Source organism: Narcine bancroftii, chromosome 5 (assembly GCF_036971445.1).
Source record: "Narcine bancroftii isolate sNarBan1 chromosome 5, sNarBan1.hap1, whole genome shotgun sequence".
NCBI classification, from domain to species: domain Eukaryota; kingdom Metazoa; phylum Chordata; class Chondrichthyes; order Torpediniformes; family Narcinidae; genus Narcine; species Narcine bancroftii.
Window position 1 is genome coordinate 215,956,112 of NC_091473.1, and position 17,475 is coordinate 215,973,586.

General features: G+C 50.1%; 1 protein-coding gene across 2 annotated transcripts in view; it reads left to right on the forward strand.

Moving 5' to 3' along the window:
• The window catches only part of LOC138764831 (kelch domain-containing protein 9-like), a 10,196-nt gene extending 462 nt beyond the window's left edge, over window positions 1-9,734 (forward strand). The window contains exons 2-5 of one of the 2 annotated variants that reach the window (XM_069941160.1): window positions 1,060-1,598; window positions 3,875-4,025; window positions 4,516-4,714; window positions 7,987-9,734. In XM_069941160.1, the coding sequence (XP_069797261.1) occupies window positions 1,060-1,598; window positions 3,875-4,025; window positions 4,516-4,714; window positions 7,987-7,994 (897 nt within the window). In that variant the 3' untranslated portion in view covers window positions 7,995-9,734. Of the gene's footprint in view, window positions 1-1,059; window positions 1,599-3,874; window positions 4,026-4,515; window positions 4,715-5,107; window positions 7,883-7,986 lie in introns of those variants that run through there. The other variant, XM_069941159.1, reaches the window with a different exon arrangement.
• Window positions 9,735-17,475: the final 7,741 nt, after the last annotated feature.

Here is a 17,475-nt window from a genome sequence, read left to right on the forward strand (position 1 = left end):
GGAGAAAGAGAGAGAAAGGGGAGGGGGAGATAAAGGGGAGAGGGAGGAGGGAGAAAATGGAGAGAGGTTGGGGGAGACAGGGACAGAGTGAGGGGAGAAAGAGAGAGAGAATGGAGAGGGGGGAGATAAAGGGGAGAGGGGGGAGATAAAGGGGAGAGGGGGGAGATAAAGGGGAGAGGGAGGAGGGAGAAAATGGAGAGGGTTGGGGAGACAGGGAGAGTGAGGGGAGAAAGAGAGAGAGAATGGGGAGGGGGAAGATAAAGGGGAGAGGGAGGAGGGAGAAAATGGAGAGAAGGTTGGAGGGGGACATGGGGAGAGATTGAGGGGGAGAAAGAGAGAGAATGGGGAGGGGGAGATAAAGGGGAGAAGAAGGAGGGAGAAAATGGAGAGAGGGTTGGAGAGGGGGGAGATGGGGAGAGAGTGAGGGGGAGAAAGTGAGAGAATGGGGAGGGGGAGATAAAGGGGAGGAGGGAGAGGGAGAGAGAAGGTTAATAAGGAGAGGGGAGACAGAGAAGGGGAGAGAAAGAGAGAATGAGGGGAGGGGAGAAATGGTGAGTGGAGTGGAAAGAGTAGGAAGGAGAGAGGTGGAGATGGGGATAGAGCAGTGGGAGGGGGGTGAGAGATGGGGAGAGAGAGTGGTGAGAAACAGGTGAGGAGAGAGGGGGAGATGAATGGAGAGAAGGCAGAGAGAGTGTGAGGGAGGGGTAGAGAATGCGAGAAGGCTGAGGGAGATGGGAGAGGGAGGGGGTGGGGAAGAGAGATCGGAGAGAGAGGGGACTGGGAAAGAAAAAGAAGTTAGGGAGAGAGAGAAAAGGGAGAAAGATGGGAGAGGGAGAGAGAAGGAGAGGAGAGAGGAGAGAGAAAGTAGAGAGGAGCAAGAGGAAGAGGAGAGAGAGAGAGGGAGGGAGGAAGGGAGAAGGGGGAAAAGCTGGGTGTCTGATGTGCTAAATAGCTGTGCATATGGTGCTCCTGATTGGCTAGGCATCTGGTGATGCTGATTGGCTGGACAGCTATGGTTCCTTCCTCAGCCCCTCACCCTCTCTTCCTCCTGTGTTGCAGAGCGGCGCGGCAGGGACCTGGGCCCGGAAGGTTCCAGAAGCCAGATGGAGCTGGAGGAGGGTGGGCTCCTCGGCATTGCTGGCCCGCGCCTTCCACAGCGCCGACCTGGTGGGGGACAAATTGGTGGTGTACGGGGGGAGGGGCTCGGCGGACCCCCAGGAGAGGCCGTTGTCTAATGCCGTTGTCCTGGGGGCTGGCTTACTAGAGGTGGAGGGGGTGGTACCAGATGGACCCCCTCGCAGTCACCATGGCACGGCAGTGATGCAGGGACGCTGGCTCCTGGCAGTGGGAGGGTGGGATGGCAGGAGGAGGCTGGCTGGCCTGCAGGCCCTGGATTTGGGGGGTTCAAGCCCGCCCTCCTGGAGGCTGCTGGAGCCCGAGGTGGGCAGCCAGCAGCCTGCGGGGCTGAGTGGCCACAGTGTCACCAAGCTGAGTGAGCAGCGGTTGTGGGTGGTGGGACGGGAGGGAGGTGTCCGCACCCAAAGGAGGTTCAGCAGCATCTTCCAGCTCCACGTCAACATCCAACGAGGGAGTTACCGGTGAGAGCAAGGGGAAGGGGAAGGGGATGGGTGAGGGTGATGGGGAGGGGGGTGTGGAGAGGGATGGAGTAGAGAAGACAGAAATCAGGCTGTATTTTGATGTATTTGGGATCTCAGACCCTGATACGCAGTCCGGATCTGATTGTGTAGTGGGGTACCCTGGAATCAGATCATGTATTGTGGTGCCGTGGAATAGAGATTGGTGTGTTTGGGATTGGACTATGTATCAAAGTATGGAATCATACTGTGTACTGGGGTCAGGGATTAGACTGTGTGTCTGGGTGTGGGATCAGACTCTATCAAGGAATGGGTTGGACTGCGTATTGGGGTCTGGGATCAGACTGTGTATCAAGGCTTGGGATAGCACTGTGTATTGGGGTCTGGGATTGGACGATGTACCAGGGCCTGGGATCAGACTATGTATTGGTAAAAATAAATTGCTGGAGAAATCAGCAGGTCAGTTATGTAGCGAAGGTAAAAATACAAATAACCAACGTTTTGGGCTTGTGCCCTTCATATAGGTATGGAAAATTGACAGCAGAGTCGGGGGGGGGGGGGAGGGGGGAGTGTGGTCACAAAGGCTGGAGGTGACAGGTAGAGAAGGGAGGGAGGGGGCAGTAGTGATCAAGGGGAGGAGGGATGGCTGGGTGAAGGGAGGGGGAAGGGGGAAACAGGTTAGCAGAAACTGGAGAAATTGATGTTAATGCCATCTGGCTGGAGTGTGCCCAGATAGAAAATCAGGTGTTGTTCTTCTAATTTATGGGTGGTCTTGGTGGGATCGTACACAAGGCTACGGACAGACATGTGAGCATGGAGGTGTGACACACAATTGAAATGGTCAGCCATTGGGAGGTCTCTGTTATAGGAGTGGACAGAGCAAAGGTGTTCAGTGAAGTGATCGCCCAATCTGCGCCCAGACTCTCCAAAAGCCACAAAGGGAACACTGAATGCAGTAAATCAGTCCTGCGGATACAAAAGTGAAGTGGTGCTTCACGTCAAAGACCTGTTTGGGGCCCCGGACCATGGTGAGGAAGGAGGTGTGGGCACGTGCGGCACCTCCTGTGGCCACAATACAAGTTGCCATGGGAGGGGATGGGTGGGGAGAGATGAGTGCATGAGGGAGTCACGGAGGGAGCAGTCGCTACGAAAGGCCGAGAGGGGAGGAGAAGGAAAAATGTATCTGGTGGTGGGGTCCCACAGTAAGTTCCGGAAATTCTGGCGGATAATGTGTTGGATGCGGAGGCTGGTGGGGTGGTGGGTGAGGATGAGGGGATTCATCTGGGGGCAGAGGGGGCCAAAGGAGATGGAGGAGATGCAGGTAAGGGTTGAGTTGATAGTGGGGGAGGAGAAGCCACGTTTGTGGAAGAAGGCAGACATTTTGGAAGATCTGGACTGGAAGGCCTCATCTTGGGAACAGATGTGGCAAAGATGGAGAAATTGAGAGAAGGGGATGGAATCCTTGCAGGGGGCAGGGTATGAGGAGGGAGTTAGTGGGTTTGTAATATATATTAGTGGAAAGTTTGTCTCCTGAGATGGAGATAGAGAGATCCAGGGAGGTGAGAGTGTTGTCAGTGATGGACCAGGTGAGTTTGAGATCAGGGTGGAAGTTGGCAGCAAAGTGGATGAAGTTGAGAAGTTCATCGTGGGTGCTTGAGGCAGCCCCGATGTAGTCGTTGATATACCGGAGGAAGAGTTGGGGGGGGGTGGTCTTGCCTGTGCAGGCTTGCAAAATGGATTGCTCCACAAAGCTCACAAACAGGCCAGCGTAGCTGGGTCCCATGTGGGTACCCATGGCTACTCCTGTGATTTGGAGGAAGTGAGATGAGTTAAGGGAGAAATTATTTAGAGTGAGGACAAGTTCTGCCAGGTGGAGAAGGGTGGTGGTAGAGGATAACTTGACGTCTCTGGTCCAGAAAGAAGCAAAGAGCTTTCAGACCTTCTGTGTGGGAGATAGAGATATAAAGGGACTGGACATCCATCATGAAGATGAGATAGTCTGGTTTAGGGAATCTAAAGAGATGGCGGGCATGTGAGATGTTGCGAATGTAGATGGGGAGGGATTGGACCAGGGGAGAAAAGATAGAATTAGAGTAAGATGAAACTGCACAGGACTGTGTATCAGGCTGTGGGATCTGACTGTGTATCATGGTCCAGGATCAGACAGTATATCTGGGTCTGGGATCAGACTGTGTATTGAGGTGTGGGATTGGAGCATTTATTGGGGCATGGTTTGGATTGTGTATTGACCCCAGCCCTGACCCTCTGTCCCTCCCCAGGTACAAGGAGCAGGCCTCGCACTCAGACTCACGCTCCGGACATACGGCCATCCTGTGTCAGAATGGCAGAAACTTCCAGCTTCTCCTACTCGGGGGACGCAACACCCCCTTCTTCCAGCTTGCTGGGCAGTGGGGTGAGGGTGAGATCAAGGTCAGTGTCGGGGTCAAGGTCAGAGGAGAGGGAGGGGAGGGTTAGTGTCGGGGAGGGGAGAGGGAGGTGAATGTTGGGGAGAGGAGGTGAGGGTCAGTGTCAGGGAGGGGAAAAGGAGGTGAGTGTTGGGGGAGAGAGGTGAGGGTCAGGGCTGACAATGACAATGGTTTCCAAAGATTGCAGTGGGGTCTTGATCAGTTGACCAGGTGGGAAGGGGGTAGTGGAGGAGAGCTGGGGGAGGGGTGAAGGAGAGCTGTGAGGAGGTCGTGGAAGGAGAATGAGGGAGGTCTGTATAGGGAAGACGGTGAGGGAGGGGTTTGGGGAGGTGGGGAAGGAGGGTGTGGGAAAAAGTGGAATTGTGGGACGAGGGGAAGTGGGAGAGTGGGGCATGGGGGAAAGCGGGTAAGCATGGGTCGAGGGAAAGAGTCCTGGCGAGGGGCATATGATGGAAACTGTGAATGAGCCTGCCCACTCATCTGATTGTCCTCAGGATCGGCCCCCCTCTGCTCCACGCCTGGTTGAGAGATTGAGCTCCCTGATCGCGGATAGGTTGGTGACTCCCAGCATCCCGAGGGCCAGAAGACACCACTGCATGGTGCAGGTGGGACCTTTCGTGGTGCTGCATGGGGGAGAGTGCTTCAACAAGACCTTTGACACTGTCTGCAGCGACCTCTACATCTACGACACACGTGAGTCTCCAACACAGCAATAGGGTGGTGCAGAGATTCTGACCATGCCCCGGGAGTGTGTGATGGGATACTGTAGAGGGAGCTGCCCCCTGGGTCTGACCCATGCTCCAAGAGTGTGTGATGGAATGGTGTAGAGGGAACTTCCCCCTGGGTCTGACCCGTGCCCAGGGAGTGTGTGATGGGATGGTGTAGAGGGAGCTTCCCCTGGGTCTGATCCATGCCCCGGGAGTGTGTCATGGAATGGTGTAGAGGGAGCTTCCCCCTGGGTCTGGCCTGTGCCCCAGGAGTGTGTGATGGGATGGTATAGAGGGAGCTTCCCCTGGGTCTGACTCGAAAACGTGGATGGGATGGGCTGACGCGACCGTTGTCTGATCCTGTTCCCTCTGCCCTCAGGACCCAATGCACAGCAGTGGTATCAGTTCCCTCCCAGTGACCCAGGGCTGAAGAGGGTCGGACACAGGATGGTGGTGCTGGGGGAGCAGCTCTGTGTGATTGGGGGTCTGGGCCCAGACGGCAAGCACTGCTCCCCCGATATCTACACCCTGGATATAGCCACCTAACGCCTGCAGTGTCCTGGGCTGTTACTGGTCAGGAGCCCATGTGCTCCAAATAAATCAGTGACAACAGGTCACTGAAGGTACATCATATTTGGGCCAACAACTCCATACTTACCACTGGATCCCATCTCTTTCCATTCCACCTTCTATCTGGACTCTGGTTCCCCACTCCTTGGCCATGTTCCCCGTACTCCCCACTCTCCCTGTTCAAGTGTTCCCCCTATAACCCACTCTTCCCTTCCATGTTTTCCCCGTACTCCCCACTCTCCCCGTCCATGTGTTCCCTGAACTCCCCACTCTCCCCGTCTGTGTGTTCCCCATATTCCCCATTGACCCCGTCTGTGTGTTCCCTGAACTCCCCACTGTCCCCGTCTGTGTGTTCCCCGTACTCCCCACTCTCCCCATCTGTGTGTTCCCCGTACTCCCCACTCTCCCCGTCTGTGTGTTCCCTGTACTCCCCACTCTCCCCGTCTGTGTGTTCCCTGAACTCCCCACTGTCCCCGTCTGTGTGTTCCCCGTACTCCCCACTCTCCCCGTCTGTGTGTTCTCCGTACTCCCCACTCTCCCCGTCTGTGTGTTCCTCGTACTCCCCACTCTCCCCGTCTGTGTGTTCCCCATACTCCCCACTTTCCCCGTCTGTGTGTTCCCTGAACTCCCCACTCTCCCCATCTGTGTGTTCCCCATACTCCCCACTCTCCCCGTCTGTGTGTTCCCCGTACTCCCCACTCTCCCCGTCTGTGTGTTCCCCATACTCCCCACTCTCCCCGTCTGTGTGTTCCCCGTACTCCCCACTCTCCCTCTCTGTGTGTTCCCTGTACTCCACTCTCCATCCATGGGAAGAGATAGCTGGGGCATTACTGATGATCTTTGAATCCTCTTTGGCCACAAGGAAGGTGCAGGAGGATTGGAGAATGGTAAATGTGGTCCCTCGTTTTAAAAAAGTAATGGGGAGAATCCAGGGAATTATATCAGTGGTGTGCAAACTATTGGAGAGGATTCTTATGGGCAGGATTTATGAGCATTTGGAGAATTACAGTCTACTCAGGGATAGGCAGCATTTCTTATGAACCTAATTGAGTTTTATGTGGAGGTAACAAAATAAATGGATAAAATGTAGGGCAGTAGATGTGATATATATGAATTTTAATTTGGTTTGCATAGTGGTTAGCTGATTCGGTGCCAGCAACCGGGACTTGGTTTCGAATCCAGTGCTGTCTGTAAGGAGTTTGTACATTCTCCCTGTGTCTGTGTGGGTTTCCTCCCATGGTTCAAAATGCACTGGGGGTTGTAGACCAATTGGGTATAATTGGGCAGCATGAACTTGTGGGATGATTTTTTTTAGATTTGACAAGTCACCCATGAGAGATTTGTTCAGTAAGTCATGGGACATGGGATCCATAGAACTTTGACTGTGTGGGTTCGGAATGAGCTTGCAGAGAATGATAGGGGCAGAAAGTATTCTGTCTGGAGGTCAGTGACTAGTGGAGCTCCACAGGATTTGGTTCTGGGACCCCAGGTCTTTGTGATTTTTATAAATGAGCAGGATGTGGAAGGATGGGCCAGTAAGTTTACAGATGGTGGAGGAGTTGTGGATGGAGTTGAAGGTTGTTAACAAGAGGATATAGACAGGCTGCAGATTTGGGGAGAAAAGTGGCAGATGTGTGAGCTGATGCATTTTGGAAGTTCAAACCTGAAGGCTGAATGGAAGGTCAATGTCAGATAATTAGCAGTGTGGAAGAACAGAGGAACCTTAGGAGTCCAAACCCATAAATCTCTCAAGGTGGCTACGCAGATTGATAGGGTAGTTAAGAAGGCCTATGGGATGCTGGGCATCATTAGTCGGGGGACTGAATTCAAGAGTTGAGCGGTCATGTTGCATGTCTGGTGAGACCACACTTGGAATATTGTGTTTAGTTCTGGTCAACTCATCACTGATGCAGACCCATGGAGGGGGGGAGTGGAGACACAGCTCTCCTGCAGGGTCCACCCATCTAGCCCGACTGCCCGTTATCTCCGTCCAGGCTTCAAACGGCCCGTTAAAGGCAGTGCCTCTGATTGGCAGCAGCCACAAGGGATTGCAGGCTCCGGGGAGAGCAGAGGACTGGCGCAGGGCACCAGAAAACAGGGAGACCATCTGAGAAGGAGAAGCAGAGGAGATGACCCACGGGACAGTGACCATGGCAGCGGATCAGTGAGGGGTTCTGCTATTGATGACTTGAGGCAAGGAATCATGCAGGCTGTGGGCTGCTGGAGACTGTGGTCAAGGGACTCACACCAGGCTGAGGACTGCTGGAGACTGGCTGAACGGGTACCAGAAATGGGGATGCGAGAGGGAGCCAAAGGTGCTGAAAGGCTTCTGCTTGTGTCGTATGTTCGTATCTGGAGCTCGGGTTGCCGATGGTTTGGACTGGACTCTATGTGGCTCCAGAGGCTGCGGGAGCCCTGTAGGTGAATCCACGGACACTCGGCGACTCTCTTTTGCTTCTCTTTCTGACTGAGCTTCAGGAAATGTTTGCTGATAGCGACTCTGTCTACCTTACAGCAGACAAAAGGCAATTTTGTGTAATACTGTTTTTTATTACGACAATAAATTGAATCCTGAATCTTGGAAGCTATGGAGAGGATGCAGAGATTTGCCAGGGTGTTGGCTGGATTGGAAAATAAGTCTTATGAGGCACGGTTAGCAGAGCTGAGACTTTTCTCTTTGGAACGTAGGAGGATGAGAGGAGACTTAATGGATTTCAGGAGGAAATAAGGCGAACATCGTGGGGTCAGCAGTGGAGAAGGTCAAGAACTTCAAATTCCTGGATATCAACATCTCCTAGGATCTGTCCTGGAGCCTTCATGTTGATGCAATCACAAAGAAGGCTTGCCAGTGGCTATACTTTGTGAGGAGTTTGTGGAGATTCAGTATGTCACCGAAGACTCTTGAAAACGTCTACAGGTGTACCATGGAGAACCTTCTGACTGGTTGCATCACTGACAGGTAAGGAGGTATGAATGCTCAGGACAGGAAAAACTCCAGATGGTTGTTAATTTGGGCAGTGACACTCAGACACCAATCTTCACTCAATCCAGGGCACCTACAAGAGGTGGTGTTTTAAGAAAGCAGTCTCTATCCTCAAGGACTGCCACCCCTCTGCTACTATTGGGAAAAAGGTACAGGAGCCTGAAGACGAGCCCTCAGCAGCACAAGGAGAGCTTCTTCCCCGCTGCCATCAGATTCCTGAATGATTAATGAACCACAGACACTGCCTCTCTTTATCCACACACATATGGTGTCTACATACTTGTTCTCAGGTGTAGGAAATTTAATTCTAATTTAGAGATGCAGTACAATAACAAGCCCTTCTAGCCCATGAACCCGTGCCACCCAAAATATACCATGTGACCAACTAACCTCCTAACCCCATAACGTTTTGGAAGGTAGGATGAAACTGGAGCACCTGGAGGTTGCCCATACAGATATGGGGAGAACATACAAACTTCTTACAGGCAACGCTGGATTCGAACCCGGGTCACTGGGGCTGTAACTAACTGTGGCTACACACAGACTGCTGCCTGATAACACAGGGTTCTGAGGACTCCTTTCAGCTGGCACTTTCAAAGTTCTCCCCTCTGATTGTGGGCCTTGCCAAATCTCACCTCTACTTTCTGGGGTGGGGTTTAAGGAGATTGGACGTCATTGATACTCTATCCAATCAGTACAGGTGCACTCTGGAAAGTACACTAGCTGGTTGCATCACAGCCTGGTTTGGGAATACAAGGGTCAAGGAACGTAGGAGCCTGACACAGCCAGGTCCATCACAGGCTCCAACCTCCCCATCCACTGCAGACATCTGTCAAGAAGGCAGCCAATGTCATCAAGGACCCCCCCCCCCCCCCCGCCGCCCCCATCACCCTGGTCACAAACTCTTCTATGACCCTCGGGCAGAAGGTAGAGAAGCCTGAAAACCAACAGTTTCAAGAAGTTTCTTTCTTACAGCTATCAGGCTCTTGAACCTTCCATTCTTACACTCACCAGGGGGTGCTGCAACTCCACAAAAGGGCTGTCTGCTTCTCTTTTCTTGCACTATTTATCTTTTATATCTTTACAATTTAATTGCAGACTACCAGGTGGCATGTTTAGCACAACACTATTACGGTGCCAGTGACTCAGGTTCAAATCAGGTGCTCTCTGCAAGGAGTTTGCGTCCGTATGGGTTTCCTCTCTGGGCTCTAGCTTCGTCCCACGTACCAGCTGTACAGGGTTCGTGGGTTGATGTATATGGGTGTATTTGGGCGGCGTGGACTCATGGGCCAAATGGGCCAGTTACAGTTCTGTATCTCTAAATTAAATTAAAAATTAAAGCTGTTCTTTTTCTCTATGAAAGTGCTGCGAGGTTGCAGCCAGAAAGGATTTCAATACACACGGACCTTCTGGTATGACAATAAACATCATCCTTGATACGCTTCTATGTAAATGCTGCCTCCGGTTTTCCATCAGCAGGCATTTTGGAGCTGGATCAGTAGATTCTTATGTCTCCCATCCTCGCTCCACCCTGAGCTGTGCGCCTCCTTCACCTGCAATGGTCTGCTTTGACACAGTGGACCTTTGGGACCATTCACCATTCGTGGTGACACTTGTGCTGTTCTCCAGAATCATGAAGGCTCCCAGCATACAGGACAAGAGCTTTAATATATTTTGCGATAGTATCTCAGTCCTGTCCAAGACTGAACAACAGAAACAGTTCCACTCCACATCCAGCAACAGGTGGATAATGACAATAACATTTATCATTGTCCACATTGCTAAATGTACATTCTCACTGCAGCAGAACAAGCATTTTTAAAGGAAAATGATCATAGTAAACTAATTGAATTAAATTAAAATATAATAATACATAAGAAAGATAAACGTTCACAGTGATCCTAGTGCAAAGGTGACTACCAACTGCAGACAGTTCTATTGTGCAGTTGGAGTAGTTCCTGATTAGGAATGCTACATTTAGAATGTAACATGTCTATCATTCTTTAACTTTTGCCTACCATAAGGCAGACAGAGAGTTGCCACTTTGTCCAGCACCCCTCACAATGATCCCGGTAGATCACATCGAGGTGGAGGGGGGGGAGACACAATTGATCCGCTCTGCTGCTCTTATAGCCTTGTGGATTGACCTCTGTTCCCATTTCTCTGCAGAAACTGCACCAAACTGTGATGCAGTCAGCTAGGATGTTCTCAATGGAGCTCCTATCAAAGCTTGACATAATGAAGGTTGCCCGCTTCAGTCTTCTCAGGAAGTGCAGTCGCTGTTGTGTCTTCCTGATGTGAGGTCACTGGTTAAGTGAATTTCAAAGAACTTGGTGCTTTCCACTTTCTCTACTACAGAGTTGTTGATGTGTAGTGGAGGGTGGTTGTTCCTGGTCCACCTGAAGTCCACGATCATCTCCTTCGTCTTGTCCACATTGAGACTCAGGTTGAACTCCTGCACCATTTCACGAGATTTTCCACCTCTTATCTGTAGTGTGATTCATTGGTGTTGGTGATGAGGCCGACGACTGTTGTGACATCTACAAACTTGATGACACTGTTGGAGCAGGATCTGGAGTGGGGTGAGCACACAGCCCTGAGCTGCACCAGTGTTCAATGTTTTGCTGCCAACCCAGAGGGACTGTGGTCTTTCCGTTAGGAAGTCCAGAATCCAGTTACAGAGAAAGGTGTTGATTCCCAGTGAGGACAGTTTCTCCACCAGCCTCTGGAGATTAATTGTATTAAACACCGAGCTGAAGTCAATGACCAGCAGCATGGCATATGAGGCATCGTTCTCCAGGTGGGTCAGGATGAAGTGAAGTGACAAGGCTATAGCATAGTCTGCAAAATGGTTTGTTCTATACGTACGCTTTGCTGTGTTCCATCACCAGATGCTCAAACCATTTCATAATGGAGGTCAGTGCCACAGGGCAGTAGTCATTGAGGCCTGTTATTGTCACCCTCTTGGGTACCAGGATGATGGTGGCTGTCTTGAACCCTATGGGACTGGTGCAGTGAGCTGTTGAAGATGTCCATGAAGATCTCCGCCAATTGGTCTGTGCAGTTCTTCAGTACCCGACCAGTATGTTGTCTGGTCCCGCTGCCTGTGAGGGCTCACCTTGGATAGGGTTCTCCTCACCTCGGCTGCAACTACGCAGGGAGGCCCGTTCATCAGGGGCACACGGAGCTTTGTTTGGCATCATCCTGTTCTTGTCATCAAACTGTGCATAGATGTTTAGTCTGTCTGGAAGGGAAGTGTTATTGTCCTTAACTCGAAAGGTTGACGTGACCCGTTATAGTCTTGATCCCTTGCCATGTGCCTCATGTCACAAGAATCCTTGTTTGGATGCAGAGATCCAGGCCCGTAGGTCTACTGTGCGTATCCCTGCTTTGCCTTCTGGATTGCATGGGTGAGTTCAGCCCTGGTTAATCTTAATGCCTTCCTATCCCTTGCCTTGAAGGAAACATCACAAGCTCTGAGAAGGGCCTGGATCTCTGCATCCAAAGATGGATTCTGGTTAGCCCTGGTTGTGAAGCATTTGATCCCAGTGACATCCTTAATGGACTTCCTGATGTAGCCAGTCACTGAGCTCGTGTACTCCTCTATGTTTACGTAGGTGGCCACCTCCCTGTAACAGCTCCAGCACGGTCTTAAAGCAGTCTTGCAGCACTGTTGTGCCCCCATACACCTCTCCCTTCAACCCAGCCACATCCTGATATGTGAACTAACCTAGTTCCGTTTGCCAGTGGTCTGAATGTCAGGGTTAGGACGGATATATGATCTGAGTAATCAAGGTGGGGGTGAGGTGCAGTCTTTATGCACTGGGGACGTTGGTGTACATCTGATCCAGGGTGTTCTCTCCTCTGGTGGCGAAGTTCACATGCTGTTGAAACCATGGTAAGACCATTTTCAGGTTGGTGAGATTGAAGTCGCCAGCAACAATCACTGTACCATCAGGGTGTGAAGTCTTGGCTTCACAGATGGCACCATAAAGCTCCTTCATGGCTTCACCCTCATTAGCCAAAGGTGGAACATAGACTACGGCAATCAGCATGGCTGAGAATTCCCTGGGCAGGTAGAAGGGTCTGTATTTCCACCAGGAGGTGGAAAGGCAAATCTAAATAGTTCATATGCATTATATGGTAGGTTATTGAGATGTGCAGAGCAACAAAGGGATTTAGGAGTTGTGGTAAATAGTACCCTCAAGGCTGATACTCAGGTAGATGGTGTGGTGAAGAAGGCATTTGGAATGTTGGCCTTCATAAATCGGAGTATTGAATTCAAGAGTAGGAAGGTTATGATGAAATTGTACAAGGCATTGGTGAGGCCAAATTTGGAGAACTGTGTACAGTTTTGGTCACCAAATTATAGGAAAGATATAAACAAGATAGAGAGAGTGCAGAGAAGGTTCACGAGAATGTTGACAGGATTTCAAGATTTGAGTTACAGGGAAAGGTTGTGCAGACTGGGGCTTTTTTCTCTGGAGCGTAGAAGATTGAGAGGGGACTTGATAGGTGTGTTTAAGATTTTAAAAGGGACAGACAGAGTAAACCTGGATAGGCTTTTTCAATTAAGAGTGGGGGAGATTCAAACTAGAGGGCATGGTTTAAGATTGAAAGGGGAAAATTATAAGGGGAACATGAGGGGAAATTTCTTTACACAAAGGGTGGTGGGGATGTGGAATGAGCTTCCGACAGATGTGGTCGAGCCGGGATCATTGGTTACATTTAAGGAAAGACTAGATAGTTACATGGATAGGAGAGGACTGGAGGGGTATGGACCGGGTGCTAGTCAGTGGGACTAGGAGGGTGGGGATTTGTTATGGCATGGACTAGTAGGGCCGAACTGGTCTGTTCTGTGCTGTAAGTGGTTATATGGTTATATGGATGTGCATTTCTTTGCTTAACTGAATGAGGCAAGCAAAGTAGGTATATTGAAGCAAGGCTGATGAAGGACAAGCACTGAGGTGAGAGGGCTAAATGTGTTTAACACAGAAGTCTGTTGGGGAAAATAGACAAGCTTTGCATGGGTGGGATGTAGAGGCATGCAAGGAGAGCAGGAAAAGAGATGGGGTTTTTGCAATAATAGCTGGAGGGTATCACAGTAGTCTTTGGAGAGGACAACTGTGTGGGGTGGTCACCTAGCAGTCATTGGGAGCTGGAGGATCAAATATGTAAAGAGATGGTAAAGCCTGTAAAAATAGCAAAGCTATTACTGTAGGCTAGGGGTGGCCAAACCTTCACATGCGAGCCATATATGGCTCTTGACATGTAATGTGCATCTCATGGAAATATGTTGGCTGAAGGAGATACCAGTGCTCCCAATGCCACTCTGGGACACTCCAAACCAGAGGATCCCGGGATGATCACAACCGAGCTGAGACAAGGAGAGGGAAGAGGGAGTGGGCACTGGAGTAACAGCCTCTGCAGAGGAGTGGCGCAAGGAGGACATACCGGAGTTGGGTTCTCCTCGCTCAGGCCAGGCAGCACCACAGCAGAGTGCCACCAACATGCAATATGAAATAGGAGGGTCCTCTGCAGAGGTTGGGAAACTGGGGCTGGGCCAGGAGAGCTCTGATGAGGCATATTCTGCCCCAGAGGTGTCTTTCCGAGGCAGGCACTCTGGCACAGGGAAGCAAGGAGACAGAGACAGGGAGATGGTCTCAATGAGGACATCATCCAGGCACCAAGCCAGGACAGAACTGGAGATGGCAGCAGCAATGAAAGATCTGTCAGTGGCCATCGGCAAGTCCTGGCCCTATCAGATGGAGAACCAGCACCAGACTGCAGAGGTTAGACCGCTCAATATCCCAGCCTCCACTCCCCCCCTCCCCATCCTGCCAGGGACTGGGGAGAGGGAAGCAGAGCTGTGGGCCGCCTGGCCTCACCCTGCTGCAGGAGGCAGCTTTGGATCTGGTCACTTTCCGCATTAAGCACTCAATTGTTAGCACTGCAATGGTGCTGGTATTTGCAGAGACCAGTGGCAGGAGGAATCATCCATCCAGCCCATCGAGCCTTCTCCCACATTCAGTGAGATCACAGCTGATCTGGCCGTTGTCCCAGCTCCACCTTCCCCCATAACTCTTAATTCCCCTACGATGTAAAAATCTCTGATTGTATCTGAAATATATTTAATGAGGCAGCCTCAACTTCTTCCTTAGGCAGAGATTTCCACAGAAAATCAGACAGGATTTTGACAATATTTGGTATGTGTATGTGCACTTTTTGATTATTGAAACTAATTCAAATTAGTAGTTTAAAAAGCTACATACATGAATAAAAGTTAAATAATATTTATGTAACATTTTTATAACAAAATATGCACGAGTAAAAATGTGAATAATTTTATTTTTGCCTTACGGCTCTCCAACATCTTAAGTTTATTGTATGTGGCTCTTGCATGAAGCAAGTTTGGCCACCCCCTGCTGTAGGCAATTTCAACTTCCTAACACTGACTGGGAATGTCAATGTGTCAGTGTTAGGGATTCGATGGAGTTAATTTTAAGTTCCAGAACTTTCTCCAGCAATATGTGGATAGGCTGCCTGGGAAGGGGTGATATTGTAATGGGGAGTAAAGCTGGTCAAGTAACTAGCCCAGTTATTGCTCCTGCCTTGCTGCTAAAGTTATCTCCAACCGCCCCTCTTTCACACGATTTTGGACGCAGTGTTATCTCCCCTACCCTCACCATGCTGAAGTGAGCTGCTCAAGGACTGGGGGGGGGGGGGGGGAGGGAGGTGGGGAGGAAAAGAAACAAGACACGGATTTTGCTTGATGGCTGAATAATTCTTCAAATTTCCAATCCACCGCAGAGCGCTGGTTCCTGAAACATCCTTATCTGCTCATTGTGTCCAAGGTTAGCTCAGAGCTGCATCGATGAGGTTGACAGTCACCCAGCATGGAAACAGGCCCTTCAGCTCAACTTGCTGACCAAAATACCCCACCCACACTGGTCCCTTTTGCCTGCCTCTGGCCCATATCCCTCTAAACCCTTCCAGGTCATGTACCATCCAATTTTATTTTAACATTATAATAGTACCTGCCTCAACCATCTCCGACAGCCCATTCCATGCACCCACCACCTACGGCGTGCAAAAAGTTACTCGTCAGGTTCCTGTTAAATCTCTCCCCCCTCACCTTAAACTCATGTCCTCTGGTTACTGAATCCTCTACTCTGGGCAAAAAAACTCTGCGCTCACCTAATTTATTCCTTTCAAGTGTTTCTGCCCTCTCCTACAACAGGTCTTGGGAGCAATCCACCCTTCACCCATCCAGGCCCATTTGCAGACATGACACTGGACTCCTCCTCACCCGATCCCTGAGCAGGAAGCCCACCTTGGACATGAACAACATGGAAAGATTCAATTGGGACCTCACTCTACCTCCAGGCTGATTGCCCGTTGTCCCGAATGGGTAATTCCTTTCCTCCATTACACCGACACCATTAACAGGCTTCTACAAAACCTTCAAACTCACCTTAATCCTGATTGCCCGTGGCATCGAGCCCTCTTTCTTGCCTTCCTAATTTATTTTCTATGCACCTCATTATACTGCAGTTGACCTTTGCCAGGACCAGTCTTATTTTTTAAAAAAAACAAGTTCTCTCTTCCCCCATTTAACTCTCTGTTTCAGACTTTTCAATAACTATACACTGAGTTATGGTCACTATTCCCAGGATGCTCCCCCCACTCAGACACCAAGATATGGTTCAGTGATTCCCAAATGGCATCAAAAGTCTCCCTGGGCACTGTCCAAACCCCCTCCACTTCATATCAAGGTATTCCCAGCTAATATTTGGGAAATTTGACCCCCCTACCACATTTTTAACCATGACCAATTGTCTGCTAACATACCTGTTAGTCCATTTCCTGTGAGCAGTCGGCACAACATTGTGGGTGAAGGGCCTGTACTGAGTTAGAATATTCTATGTTTAAAGACCACTGCGTGTCTGGAACAGGTTGCCAGAGGAGGAGGTTGAGGCAGGTACTGTTGGGGCAGATACCTAAATAGGAAGGGTTTAGCAGGATTTGGGCTAAAGGCAGGTGGGACTAGTGTGGATGGGATTGATTCATGTGAGGAAGCGAGTTTCTCCTGCCCCCCATCCCCAAGCTCTAACCCCCAGCTGGGCTCTCACCACTAGGGCTGGCAGTGGTCTAGGGTTTAACCCCCAGGGTTCCAGTCTCCCACATCTCCATCCCTTGGGCACCCATCTTCATATTAGTCAGCCGGTTGTCCCTTGGTGATGGGGCTTCCCTATCAGCCTGGCTTCACTGGACCCTTTACACAGACTGTTCAGCCCCTCTCCAGCATATTGTAAAGAGCTCATGAGAGATTTGCCCAGGCTACTGTGGAAAGTGAGGGAGGAGATTGCTAAGCCACTGGTGATGATCTTTGCACTTTCACTGGGGATAGAAGTACTGGAGGATTGCAAATGTTCACATTCAAGAAAAGGAGTAGAGATAACCCAGGAAATTATAGACCTGTTAGTCTTACTTCAGCAGTGTTTGAGAAAGATCCTGAGAGACATGATTTACAAGCATTTCAAGAGGCATAATCAGTACGACTTTGCTAGGGGAAGATCATATCTCACAAGCCTGAATTCTTTGCGGATGTCAAAAAGCTCATTGATGAAGGTAGAGCAGTGGATGTCATGTATATGGATTTCATTCAGGCTTCTGACAAGGTTCCCCAAACAAGGCTCATTTGGAAAGTAATGAGGCCTTGCTTTCTGAATAGAGAATTGGTTTGCCCATAGAAGGCAGAATGTGGTTGTCGATGGTTCATATTCTGCATGGAGGTTGGTGACAACGGGGATCTGTTCTGGGACCCCTTCCTTTGTGATTTTTATAAATGACTTGGATAAGGAAGTGGAAGGGTGGGTGTAAGGTAAAAACATCATGAGATGGGACCGGAGAAGGAGTCACCCAGTTCTAAGGAGTAACAGAATGCAGATGTGACCTTGTCCACTCAAGATAAGCTTTGCACTAACAAGAATGATGTGCAGCAGACTAACAGAGAAGGGTAGCAACAGCTAATTCATTGGACAATGTCATGGTATGATAATTTACTAAGTACGTATCCTGAGGTATAAAAAAAACACCACTTGCTGTTAACGGCAGAATGTGCCTTCTCCAACTAACACGGTTAGTTGCAAGTGTTACAATCCGGTAATAAAGAACAAAGAACCTTGATTTCA